This window comes from Kogia breviceps, chromosome 2 (assembly GCF_026419965.1).
Source record: "Kogia breviceps isolate mKogBre1 chromosome 2, mKogBre1 haplotype 1, whole genome shotgun sequence".
Classification (NCBI taxonomy): Eukaryota; Metazoa; Chordata; class Mammalia; order Artiodactyla; family Physeteridae; genus Kogia; species Kogia breviceps.
The window spans coordinates 9684840-9698455 of record NC_081311.1 but is presented as its reverse complement, the minus strand read 5'-3'; the positions used below and the strand labels follow the sequence as shown (position 1 = coordinate 9698455).

General features: G+C 38.7%; 1 protein-coding gene across 38 annotated transcripts in view; it reads right to left on the bottom strand.

The window, feature by feature from the left end:
• ATE1 (arginyltransferase 1) overlaps positions 1 to 13616 on the bottom strand; it is a 162740-nt gene that overhangs the window by 130846 nt on the left and 18278 nt on the right. For 15 of the 38 annotated variants that reach the window (XR_010838795.1, XR_010838793.1, XR_010838796.1 and 12 more), the window contains exon 7: positions 11880 to 12008. Coding sequence is in view for 32 of the 38 variants with exons in the window: in XM_067024484.1 (XP_066880585.1) it covers positions 11880 to 12008 (129 nt within the window). In the remaining 6 variants the exon portion in view is untranslated. Of the gene's footprint in view, positions 1 to 10829; positions 10959 to 11879; positions 12009 to 13616 lie in introns of all 38 variants that reach the window. The other 23 variants (XR_010838797.1, XR_010838794.1, XM_067024501.1 and 20 more) reach the window with 2 other exon arrangements.

Here is a 13616-nt window from a genome sequence, read left to right as displayed (position 1 = left end):
GGGTGCTGTGGAGAAAGGCGCTCTCATACTCTGGAGCACAGAAGAGTACACCTGTGGAGGAAATGTGGCAAACGTCTAGCAAAATTCTATGAGCTTTTGTCCTTTGATGCACTATGTCAGATCAAGAAAAAAGTACACCTTCACACAAATGCAAAATGACAGAATTATACTACCTGTAACAGCAAAAGATTAGAAACAAGCCAATCTTTTTTGTTTGTTTGTTTGTTTGTTTTGTGGTACGCGGGCCTCTCACCGCTGTGGCCTCTCCCGTTGCGGAGCACAGGCTCCGGACGCGCAGGCCCAGCGGCCACGGCTCACAGGCCCAACCGCTCCACGGCATGTGGGATCCTCCCGGACCGGGGCACGAACAGGTGTCCCCTGCATCGGCAGGCGGATTCTCAACCACCGCGCCACCAGGGAAGCCCAGAAACAAGCCAATCTTAATAGGAGATTGCTTGAATAAACTACCGTATGTCCACTCAAGAAAAAAATACATGGTTGAAAAAAACAAAGAATGAGGGTGATCTCTATATCATATGAGAGGAATCCCTAGGATATGTGTTTAGAGAAGAAAGGTGCCAAAGAGTGTACGCAGAATGTTCTTCTTGGTGAAAGAAAGGAGGAAAAATAAGCCTATTCATATGCATTTGTTTATTTTTGGAAAAACAAACAAAACTCTAGAAGGATAAACCAGACACTAGGGGCTTCCCTGGTGGCACAGTGGTTAGGAATCCGCCTGCCAGTGCAGGGGACACGGGTTCGAGCCCTGGTCCCGGAAGATCCCACATGCCGTGGAGCAACTAAGCCCGTGCGCCACAATTGCTGAGCCTGCACTCTAGAGCCCGTGAGCCACAGTTACTGAGGCCGTGTGCCTAGAGCCCGTGCTCTGCAACAACAGAAACCACTGAGAAGCCCGCGCACCGCAACAAAGAGTAGCCCCCGCTCACTGCAACTAGAGAAAGCCCTCGTGCATCACCGAAGACCCAACACAGCCAAAAATAAATTTATGTATTTATGTATTTATTTATTTAGGGGGAAAAAAAAAAAAACACAGACACTAATCAAAATGGTTATTACCAGAGGGCAGGGGACAGGGTAGAGGGGATATGCAAAGGGGACTTCTCTAAGTGAATCTCTCTTTCTGTACTTTTGTCTTTGGAACTACGTAAATGTTATCACCTATTAAAAACTAAAATTAAATTAAGAAGCCAACTCCAAAATGGAAAACAAACTGAAATAAGTGAACGTAAGTCACATCATAGAATGAAATTATTCCACATGACTTCTGAACACAGTATTCTGATGGAACATCTGAGTGGGATACATTCTAGGGACAAAAAAGAATCACAAAAGGATCATAAACTTCACTCATCAGTTGTGAGAAGTACTGCTATCAATTTTGTAATGGTGAATCTACTTTATGTATATCATAATATAAAGCAAGTTTGTAAATACGCTGTGATCAAGAAACAAAAAAAGGAAACATATAAAATCAGAAAAGTTAAGACAACTTCACAATGTGAAATCTGAACTGGTAATAGCAACATAAACTCATACTACCCAACTCTTCTTGGTCTCTAAATTCAATCTCCATTTAAAAGAACCAAGGCTTCCTGAAAAAAACGGCTGGCAGGTTCTAAGATAGGGCTTGGAAATGCACAAGATGAGACTGGGGTATCTTTTCTGTTCCAGAAAGCAAGACTCCTAAGACCAAAAGGACAGAGGGGAGATCTTGAAGGATTTGGCACTGGCCAAATGTGGGACTATTTGAGTGTCAAAAAGAATGACTGTGATTATAATGTACTGAAGCAAAAACATTCATGAGTTTTGCAGTGATAGTTTAAAAAAAAAAAGGACAGAGAGGGATACTAATTTGTCACCAAGTCCTTACTCTAAAATCTGTAATTGAGGAGAAAGAATTCAGCATTGACCTCACCTTCTTAGGAGAAACTAGCTCATCCTCAGTTGATTAGGAAAACCTCCCAGTGCCTTTTTTTTTTTTAACAAAGAATAGCTATTAATAAATGTATAAAAAAGGAAAAGAAAAGCTGAACAAACCACTGTTCCACAACCACTAGTGAAATGACTGATCCACAGACCATCAGTGGATACTAAAACCACTAGATGAAGGGCTGTTGACAAAAGGGACATTGATCTGTGCAGAAGTAACTCTCCTACAGATAACTTGCTAAACACAGGGAACATCTTATCCTTACAATGAAGATACCTACTAGACGTTACCTCCTTAACCTAGTGTTTGCAGTTAGCATCAACACTGGGACAACCCATCATTATACAACTTCTGACATAACACGATGTACACAAAATCACCTATGAAGCATATCTGTCAAAATTGTTTAAACTGAATCAAGGTTTAGACTTAATTTTCAGTCTACAGGAAATCTGGGCAACAAAGAAGCTAAATTAGACCAGGAGGAAAGATTTGGACAAATACAGAATGTGGGACATTCTTTAAGATAACTGGCCTGGACTTTCAAAAGCCACTGTCATGTACCTAAAGAGCATAACTAGCATCCTGATTTAGGCACAACAATACCATTCTCCACTAAAAGGAACTAGGACTCATTGGAGAAAGGCCGATTCCAAATCTGGAAGAAGAAAAACACATTAGTCTGGAACATCTTATTGAACCAGATAAAAAGGGAATAAAACTTAAAGACTCCCTTGAGGGGAATCCTACTGGCCAAATTTGGTACAATTTAAGCATAAAAAAAAAAGATAGCAATGGATTATAATTGAAAACTTTTTAAATCCATGAGCCCACAGTGATACCAGAAGGAAAAATGATGGGGGGGGTAAATGAAGATAAAGCTCTTCTTTACAGAAGATATGCAATTTCAGATAATAAATGTAGAAGAAAATAAAACAGATAAATCACCATTGTGCAGCCCCTCCTACCTTCCCATAACTGATTCAGGCAGGAACACCAAAGGATGATAAAATGATTGGATGACAGGTGATTGGGACAGAGATTTTTCAAAATCTCTCAAAAATATCAATATCATCCTACAGCTCACTTTTTAAATAGTGTGTAATGTGCCTTTACAATGGAAAGACCTAGTTACAAAGGTGAAAATAGCACTTAACAATAAAAAGATCTGATGGCTGCCATCCATCTAAGTGAGCAGACCTAGCATCACAAATAAAGGGCAACCTGACATTATGTGCTGCCTGATATGATACAGCAGGACAAAAAAACTGGCATAACCCCTAGAAAAAACTGGCAATATCTAAAAGTTGAACATCTGCATACCTAATGACAGCAATTCTCTCCTAGGTGTATACCCAACAGAAATGTACCCATATGTTCACCAAAAGACACGTAAAAGGATATACACGTGCAGCACTATTCATAGTAGCCCCAAACCAGGAGCTGCTCGCCTTCCCATTAACAGTAGAAATGGAAAAATTATGGTATATTCATAACTAGAACAGTATACAGCTATGAGACTGAACAATCTACAACACACAAATATACAGATGAATTGCACTCAATATAATGTTGAGCAAAAGAGTACACACATGTGATTCAACTTAAAGTACAAAACAGACAAAACTAATCTGCAGTCTTACAAGTCAAGAAAGTACTGGCAGTGACTGGAAAAGCGCAAGAGGGGACTCTGAGGGGCTGGCAGCAGTCAATTTCGTGATCTGAGAGCCACTTAACAAGCTTGAGTTCCATTTGGGGAAATTCACCTATCTGAACACCTATGTACATTTTCCTGTATGAAACTATACTTCGGGCTTCCCTGGTGGCGCAGTGGTTGAGAGCCCGCCTGCCGATGCAGGGGACGCGAGTTCGTGCCCCGGTCCGGGAGGATCCCACGTGCCGCGGAGCGGCTGGGCCCGTGAGCCGTGGCCGCTGCGCCTGCGCGTCCGGAGCCTGTGCTCCGCAACGGGAGAGGCCACAACAGTGAGAGGCCCGCATACCGAAAAAAAAATAAATAAAATAAAAATAAACTATACTTCAATAAAAGGGTTGTTTTAGAAAGTACATATCACCTACACCTAAAAACATGTAGGCTGAATCTGATCATTAGAAACAAACACTGAATAAAAGACATTCTAAAAACAACTGGCCTACATTCTTTTAAAATATCAGTCATGAGGAAGAAAAAAATTTAATAAGACTTAGGAAACATAACAGCCATATTATAAACATAGCATAAATATAATACTTCATTCAATGCAGGAACCTTGACTGGATCTAGTATTTTTGTAAAAAAAGCTTTCTAGGTATTTTGGGTATAACTGGGAACATCTGAATATGGATTATGATGTTATAAAATTTCTGTTAATTTTTTAGGAATGATAAACATTGTGGTTACATGAGAATATACTTATTTTAGGAGATAGGTGCTTAGTACTTACAGGTAAAGTGTTATAATACCCACAACTTACTTTCAAATGGTTCCAGTGAAGAAAAGATGACAAAGCAAATTTCACAAAAGTTATTAACAACCAGTGAACCTTTGTGAACAGTAGGTGGGTGTTCACTGTATTCTTTCAACTTTTCGGTTCATAAATTTCAGAAGTTTCAAAACAAAAAGTTGAAAAAATAGTCAATATCACAAAAAAGTTGAAAGATAGAAGCTGTTATACAATTTAAAAAATATAAACTAATATACAGCTAAATATAATCTACGAACCTAGACTGGATACTGATTATTTTTTAATGGGCAATTTTTTTTAAGTGGGTCAGATATTAGATGATATTTACGAATCATTAGTTTTCTTACATGTGATAATGCATTGCATTTTGAAGCAGCACATCTTATTTTTTCAGAGACGTACGCTAAAGACTTTAGGAGTAAAATGTCATGATGCATAATCTAAGCGAAAATGATTCAACACACAGAAAAAGATAAAGCAAACACAGAAAACTAACCACTGTTGAATCTAGGTGATGGGTACCAGGTGGTCAGTATACTATTCTCTCAATCTTCCTTTATGTTTGAAAGTCCTTAATAAAATTTGGAAAACAGTTTAGTCAATGCCTCGGAATTGTGATGAGACTACTGGAGCTATGGTTACAGCCTGTTCTTCAAATAGTTTAGAAGAGCTGAGATCAACTGGCACTTAATAAACATTATTAGATAATGCTGTTTTCTAAAATATAACATCAATAAAATTTCAGCTAAAAATCTCATGTTTATATCATATGGAATTACTGATATTTTGAAAAACAAAGATTATTAAATGCTGGCTTTATACTGTATTATACAAAAGATAGGTGATAAATTACTCCTGTTTTACTTTATCTAGGTAGTATTATTTTCTGAAAATCTGGTATCTACCTGAATGATTGAAAACAGTAATAGAAACAAACATATAGAATAATTTACTAAGTCCTATACCATCTCACCATCTGCAATTATGTGCTGTTTTTCTAAAGATGTTACTAAAAAGAACTGACTTGCTATTCTGCATATCAAAGCAATCTATATTTATTTATATTCTCATCAAATCTCTCAAAGAATAACCTACTTTTTGGGGTGTTTAAACGATTTTATTTTACGGTCACCAACAGGGTAAAAATGGATTTATGCATTGACATGGTTACTTAAAGTTCCCAAGTTAGTATGCTGACTGTTTTTTACTTCAAATGGTTTACAACAACAAAAGCAAAAATGGATTTTCTTGAACATAATTAAATTAGTTTGGCCCATTATATTGACAAAACCACCACACAGTGAGCTGCTGCATGGAGCCCATAAAGCAGGTCAGGACATCATGTGAACTTTTCAAAGGAGAACTTTTTTGGCTTCTCTTTCTGCCTCTGAGCACAGGAACACTGGCTGGTTCCTTGGGTAGAAACCGCAGCCAGGTACAAGGGAAAACTACTATTTGTACTCCATGACAGGAATTAGGTCCCTTCAGTATAAAACGCCTCACACTTCGAGCCCGAGAAGCAAAGTAGCATGTCCAAATCAGTTCGTCTAGGCAGCCAGCCCCACAGACAGAGTACTTACTCCTTACCTGTGAGCAAGAGTCTGCCAAGTGAAGAAAGAATGTCTAAGATGAAAACATGGCATGTGAAGGACTCCTACAGCAGTGACCATCTCCCTACACAGAACTATCACTAGGGCAGCTCACAGGTCTTAAAATTCCCTGTTAACGAGTCCAAAACTTAATCATCTACCTAGAGAAGACCAGAACTAGGATTTAGCTCCTGACCGTGCGCTGCTCATAAAGCAGAGGTGACACTCAGAGAGAAATGAGCCACCGTCCCCGCCTGCAGCTCCAGAGCAGTGGCACAAAGGAGCTCAAGAGGGCAGAGGCCGGAGAACAGAGCTCCTCGGAAATCCCGACTACATCTGGAACAGAGGGGAGTTCAAGCCTAGGGGAAATCTTGAAAACAATGGAGATTTTGGTGGAAGCATTTAAGAGGAGGCTAGTAGTTCCACGAGGGCAACAAGCTAAACCGTAGGCCAGCTGGTTTACCAGAGAGAAACGGGAAAAGAGACAGTGAAGAAGAGACCTCCTGGGGTCAGAACAAATCTCAAAGATTGGCCTCAAAAACTGCTGCTGCAAAGGGGACTAAATTTAATAAATCAAACTACGGAGCAATTTATGCCCTGGGGCACTACTGAAAACAATACAGCAAACAGTCAGCAATTAGTGGAGCCTAAGAGCTGGATGTGAAACCAACAGAGATAAAAACACCTTAACAGAGGCATCAGGGAAAGAGACAAAGAGAACACTAGTAAGGCCACTGTCACCCCAGGGTGACTGCGCAATGTCCAAGGCTGAGGCCCTAGGGCGTGACATCAGAGGCTTCTCAAATACACCGTGTGTATTCTTTCTTCTCTTAACTGATTTTAAAAGCAACTGTACAAAACAATATGTGTCTAAGTGTACTGTTGGTACTATTAACATATAGAAAAGTAAGATATTTGACAACAGCATCATAAGGAAGGTGGATGGTAACAAAGCTGAACTACAGTAAGAAAACTATATTAGACAGTAACTCAAATCCACAGGAACAAATGAACAGAACCAGAAATGGAAAATCAGGTTAATTTTAACAAATTATAAACAAACACTTGTTCCTATTCCTCTTCTCAGCTTTATAAAAGACATAAAATCATATAAGGTAATAATTACAACATATATTGAGTTTATAACATATATGTTATAAATAGCACGAAAACGGGGAGGAGGGACTAGAGCTCAGCAGGAGTAACATTTTTATACCTCACTGGAGTCAAGTTAGTATAAATCTGTAGTCACTCCTGTGAGTCAACATGTGTATGGTAAGCCCTAGAGCAGCTACTAAGAGAACACCTCAAAAATATATGGTGAAAAGATCATTAAAGGAATTGAAATGTTACCCTAGAAAATACACATTTAATGCAAAAGGAAGTAGTAAAGAAATAAAAGAACAAAGACATGAAACATAGAAAAAAGTGAAATGAAGACATAAATCCAACTCTATCAATAACAACATTAAATATGGATGGATTAAACACTTCAACTAAGTGGCAGAGACTGTTCTTCCTCCGAATTAAAAAAAAAAAAAAAAAGACCCAAATATATGGTGTCTAAAAAAGACACACTTGAAACGCAAAGACACAAAGAGACTGAAGATAAAAGAATGGTATAGAAGTATCATGCAAACAGGAACCAGAAGAAGATGGAATGGCTATACCAATATCAGACAAAACAGACTGTAAAATAAAAAATCCTACTAGAGATATAGATAATCCACAGAATGAAAAAAATATTTCTAATCACATATGTGATAAGGGACTTGTATCTAGTCCCTTAAAAAATCGGCAAAAATTTATAAATGGGAAAAAAATCTGAATAGACATTTCTTCAAAGAAAATATACAAATTGCCAAAAAACACATGAAAAGATGCTCAACATCGTTAGCCATCAGGGAACTGCAAATCAAAACCTCAATGAGGGAACTCCCTGGTGGTCCAGGGGTTAGGCACTTTCACTGCTGCGGCCCGGGTTCAATCCCTGGTCGGGGAACTAAAATCCCACAAGCCTCGCAGAGCAGACCAAAAAAACCTCAATGAGATAACCACTTCACACCAACTAGGATGGCTAAAATTTAAAAAATAAATAAAGGAGTAAACAAGTATTGCTGAGCATGTGGCGAAAGTGGAATCCTTGCATACTTCTGGTGGGAATTTAAAAAGGTGTCTCACTTTGAAAAACAGTCTGGCACGTCCTCAAAAGGTAAACACAGAGTTACCCTATGAGCTAGCAATTCCACTCCTAGGTATACACCTAAGAGAAATGGAAACATATGTCCACATAAATACCTGTCCACGAACGTCCATAGCAAAACTTTCTATAAAAGCCCCAAAATGAAAACAAACCAAAAGTCCATCAATGGATTAAAAGAGAAACAAAATCTGGTATAGCCATACAATGAAATATTAATTGGGCCATAAAATGGAATGAAGTACTCACACATGCTACAACATGGATGAACCTTGAAAACATTGTGCTAAGAGAAAGAAGCCAGTCAACAAGAGACCAGCATTGTACAATTCCATTTATATGAATTGCACAATTTTGATTGTAGATTAAGGAAATCCAGAGACAGAGAGTGGAATATGGTTGCCTGGAGCTGGGGTGTCTGGGGAATAAACGAGGAGTGACCCCTATGGGAATGGGGCTTCTTCTGGGCATGATGAAAATACCCTGGCGCTAGTGAGGATGGTTGCACGACTCTGTGAATATACTAAAAACCCCTGAATCATATACTTTAAATGGGTGACTTATAATGGTATGTGAATTACACCTCAATAAGGCTATTATAAAGAAAAAAGCACAGTACAGAGTCTTGACTTACAAAATGTTATTTCATGTTATTTCTTAGAAACTACATTCAGTGAGATGACAAATTCGCCCATGTGAAAAACAACATCATTTCAAATGTCTCTGAAAACTCCATACGAATTCAGTTAGATGTGAGGTAAATAAAATGCTATGAATGAAGTAAAAGAATTTATCAAAGCCAAATATACTCACTTGCATGAAATCAAAGTACTAAACACAGCAAATTCATACTGGTGGGAAAGTTTATGATAGTTTATACAAACTTTCCCACCAGTATGAATTTGCTGTAAGCATGTGATACTATAAAATGAATCATTAAAGCAAAACTATTTGGCTACAATAAAGAAATCCATTATGTATTTCTATTTAAACACAAGGTCAAATCATGTACCCAGAGTTCAGTACTACCGATGGTAGTGAATGTAAATTTAAGCCTTTTTAAAAAAGCCTCGGGCTTCCCTGGTGGCGCAGTGATTGAGAGTCCGCCTGCCGATGCAGGGGACACGGGTTCGTGCCCCGGTCCGGGAAGATCCCACGTGCCGCGGAGCGGCTGGGCCCGTGAGCCGTGGCCGCTGCGCCTGCGCGTCCGGAGCCTGTGCCCCGCAACGGGAGAGGCCACGACAGTGAGAGGCCCGCGTACCGCAAAAAAAAAAAAAAAAAAAAAGCCTCAATCATACCTTATCCTAAATACAGAACACTGTCCTAGAGCCTGTCCAGATGTTGAGCGGCACTGATCTTTTCAGACTTGGCTCCGATGTCACTTCCTTCAGAAAAACCTCCCTAACCTCCAGCCCCACACTAAGGTGGCTTTCCTTACTAATCCAACAGCACTGGAACTGCTTACCCATCTGTCTCAATTAAGACTATGAACTTTCGCACTGAACTAAGTCTGCAGGAATGGACTCCAAGCCCAAAGGGGGGTGAGGGGGTTCCCGGAAACACATCAAACATGTCAGGGTGTTTGGGTCCAACTATCCATACCTGGTAAGCAGGCAGGCACAAAGCCAGAACCTCAAGGGTAGCAGGAAAGAATAACGCTCAGAAAGGAATTAAGACCTCCTGGGAATATCAAAGGGAACTTCTTACACCTTTCAGAATCCTTATCTGTAAATGCTACCACCCACAGCTATGGATCTCAACGGGGAACTTATGGAAGCACTTCTCAAATCGGAACGTGCACATGAATCACCTGGAGACCTAGTTCAAAACGCAGATTGTGATTCAGTAGGTCTGAGGGGAGACGTGAGAGTCTGCATTCCTCGTGACGCTGATGCTGTTGGTCTGCAGACCACACTTGACCGAGAAAGGCTCTGTGAGACCCAGAAGTCAGCATTCTCTCAGGGAACATGCAGCATTAACTCCTGCCTTATTAATCATCTCTTTTAAGCTAACACATCCTATGTCATTTAAAAAAAAAAAACAAAAAAATCAAAACTTCAATCCTTCTACATCTGTTGGCATCTTTCCTCCAAAACATCACTGTCCGACTGTGGAAAGTATGCCATCTCTTATTCATCGAAATATCTCCAGCTGGAAAATACAGGCCCTCAATAAATGCATGTTAAATGATGCTCTATGTAACCTCAACACATTCAGTTTTTTTCCCACATGCTTCTTATTAAGATATATTTGTTTATTGGTCCGTCTTTCCCGTTCGATCATCAATTCCTTGAAGACAGAGACTCGTCCCTGTGGGCCGTGGCACAGTCTGGCACACAAAGAGCACTCAGTGACGTGTGCTGTCTCAGCCCAGTGACTGCCATGTAAACACTATACACTCAGGTTCCTGGAGAGAACACTGAGTAAAAACATATCCTTTTTTTCTGAGGGATTTAAAATGATCACATGTATAACCTGTTTTCACAGAAGTTCAGTAATACACAATGTAAGGATCGTCAACTCTACTTAACAGATGAGAAAATGGAAGAAGAAGGTTATATATTGATACTATGCGTCTTCCCAGACAACCTCATCAACATAGGAAAGAAACATTTAGCAAAAGGTACCTCGGTCTTCCCACATTCATCAGGCGGGTCCTGGTGTACAGCCATTTGATACTTGACATATAAAGAAAATGACTGGCTGAAGGACGACTTGAACTCGGGGTCCTCAAAGGAGACAGGTACTAGCCTCACCTTCAGAGCAAGGAAGATACAAGCAAACGCTACTGAAACACCTCTACCGGATGATATGCTTCTGAAGGTGAGGCTAGAGTAGGATCTCCGCAAATCCACTTCCAAAGCTCAGCGCTGGAATTTTTATAACACGAATAACCCTTGGGACAGGTTGGCTAGCACGGAGCCTGAAGCACAAACTGTGCACCAATGTTCACGAAAAATTTAAACTCACAAGGGCCGGGACAATTTCTTTTTGTTTTTTTTCCCTCTATCTACCTGTTGTGGTTCTCTGCATACGGCAGAGCCAATACTGCTGCTCATGCTAATTGCCACTACCTGTGTCACCTCTACGCATATTAAGGGCTTTAAACTTTTTCCCCTTCCAGATTTTTCTTGGGTAATTTGATTTGTAAAATTTTAAGTATATGAGGACTTCAATTAAAACATTCTACTATCTTGCTTTCCTAGTCCCACTCCGTTGCGTATGGGTAGTACATCAATGAAGAGTAATTTAGTTGTTATGAACTTTTTCTACACATGACTTTTAAATGGAGATAAAGCATATTAGCTGTGTTGGGCAAAGTATGCCTACCATAAATATAGTGGGTTTTTTTTTTACTTTTTTCTCATAAATATTTTAACTTAGAGATCGCCTTTTCACTAACTCTTAAATAAACTCATCTAAACATAGTGACTTTAAATAGAGACACTTCATTTTACTTTCCATTACGAAATTATACATGAAAGGCTCTTAACGTGGCATGAGGTAAAATCTGCACTTTCAGAGTGCCCAATATTCCATGGTCCTATCTCTTTGCAGATACACTGCAAATTGAATATAAATTAAATGTACCACAAATAAACCAAGAATTCACACAGTGATATCAAATAGAGGGGAAAGTTGCGTTTGTACAGAAAAATCACACTCGGCCTGCTGACCTGGCTCACAGTTGGTTTATCAGGTGGGTCCTTGTGAACAACCATCTGGTAGCGTTTATAGACCTGGTAAGACTCCTGAAATGTGGCTTTGAACTGAGAACTTGGTGGAGATGATCTCACCACCCTCACCTTCAGAAGGAGTTAAAAAACAATGTTCATTAATTCATTTATTTATTCCATGGAATATATGCATTAAGTTATTCCCACCCCAAAAGGCCCCAAAGTTCCAATACAAATATGAAAGCATGAACATACAATGGTAATATTTTAACATTAAAAATCAACCAGTTAGTAAATAAAGAAAAATACTTATTTCTCCAAATTATAGACTCATTAAGAAGGCAGAGGATACTGTCCAAATTCTAAGACTAAGCTCTCAGACTGACTGAATTGTGTAAGACTGCCTCTATTGTAAAACAGTAGAATACTTCTGGCACTCAAGACACGGACACAAATAAATACTCTTTAATATTAGCTGTACACAACTCACCTTCAGTAAAACAATCCGAAAGACTGAAAATGTGAATATATTTTTTGGACACTCCTTCTTGCATCATTAACTCTAAACTTACAACGTTTTTCTATAAGTGTAAAAGACAACCCTCAAAAAGCCTTCCTATTTCATGGCATAGCTTAAAATGAAGACTCTAAGGTCAGTTCCCTTTACTCAAACCTTAAAGTCACCATTTTAGTCAAGTAAATAAATTAACCTCTCTGTGCCTTACTCTCCTCATATCTAAAATGAGGATGCATTAAAAGCAGTAATTGTACATAGTAATGGCTAACATTTATTTTAATGTTATTTACTAACCAGTTAAAATATATTAGCAAAACAGAAGAGTAAAACACGAAATCAAATGTAATGCAATAGAAAGGTGTAACTGGAAACTTCTTGTTTCCGATTGGAAACTTCTTGTGCCACAAGAAGTAGTTGCTCTCATGAAAGAGTGACACCCAGGGTATAACAAAAATCTATCCATCCTGGATATCATTACATTAAAAAAGTAAAAGGTGCCTACCGAAGAACTGTTATATTAGGTGTGCCTGGTGCCCTGAATACATTACTATTTGATCAAAAGATTAAAAACCTCTTGATAAACTATTTTAAGTATTCAATAGTGTGTTCCATTCTCCTTACAATTTGGGAAGGAGAAAGTCAATACCAAAACAGAGCAGCCAAGGAATTATAATAGTCAAAGTTGTTAACACTTGTATCTGATAATATATATTGTCCTAAGATTTAAACTGCACCAAAGTAAATGTTTAACATCAGGTTTTCAGTGATAAGTGATATTCTTGGATTATATTAAGCTATAAATTCAAAGGCTGACCAGTTATTAATCAAGTAGGAGAATATAATAAAATCATTATGGCTTATTTTTTAGAAAAAAATTTTGTAAATATACCAAACTAATATTGAAAAATCTAGACGTAACCTGGAATATAAATCAATTTGGGAAAAATAAGAGGAATACTCTTAAGACTAGGCATACTCACACTATGCCTAAATCGGTTTGGGGGGAATTAATGAGAGGATTATAGTAGTACATTTAGGACTGTTTAGTTAATTCCTAACTGCTGGCCTGCATATGTAATACCATTTGCTGCCTTGATCAAGATCAGAATATTAGAATGGATGAAAGAGTGATTTGCCTACTGTGATCTATTCTCTTTCACTACCTAAACCAAAACTGCCAAAAATGAAATTTTAAAACAGTATTTTTTATTTTTCACTCT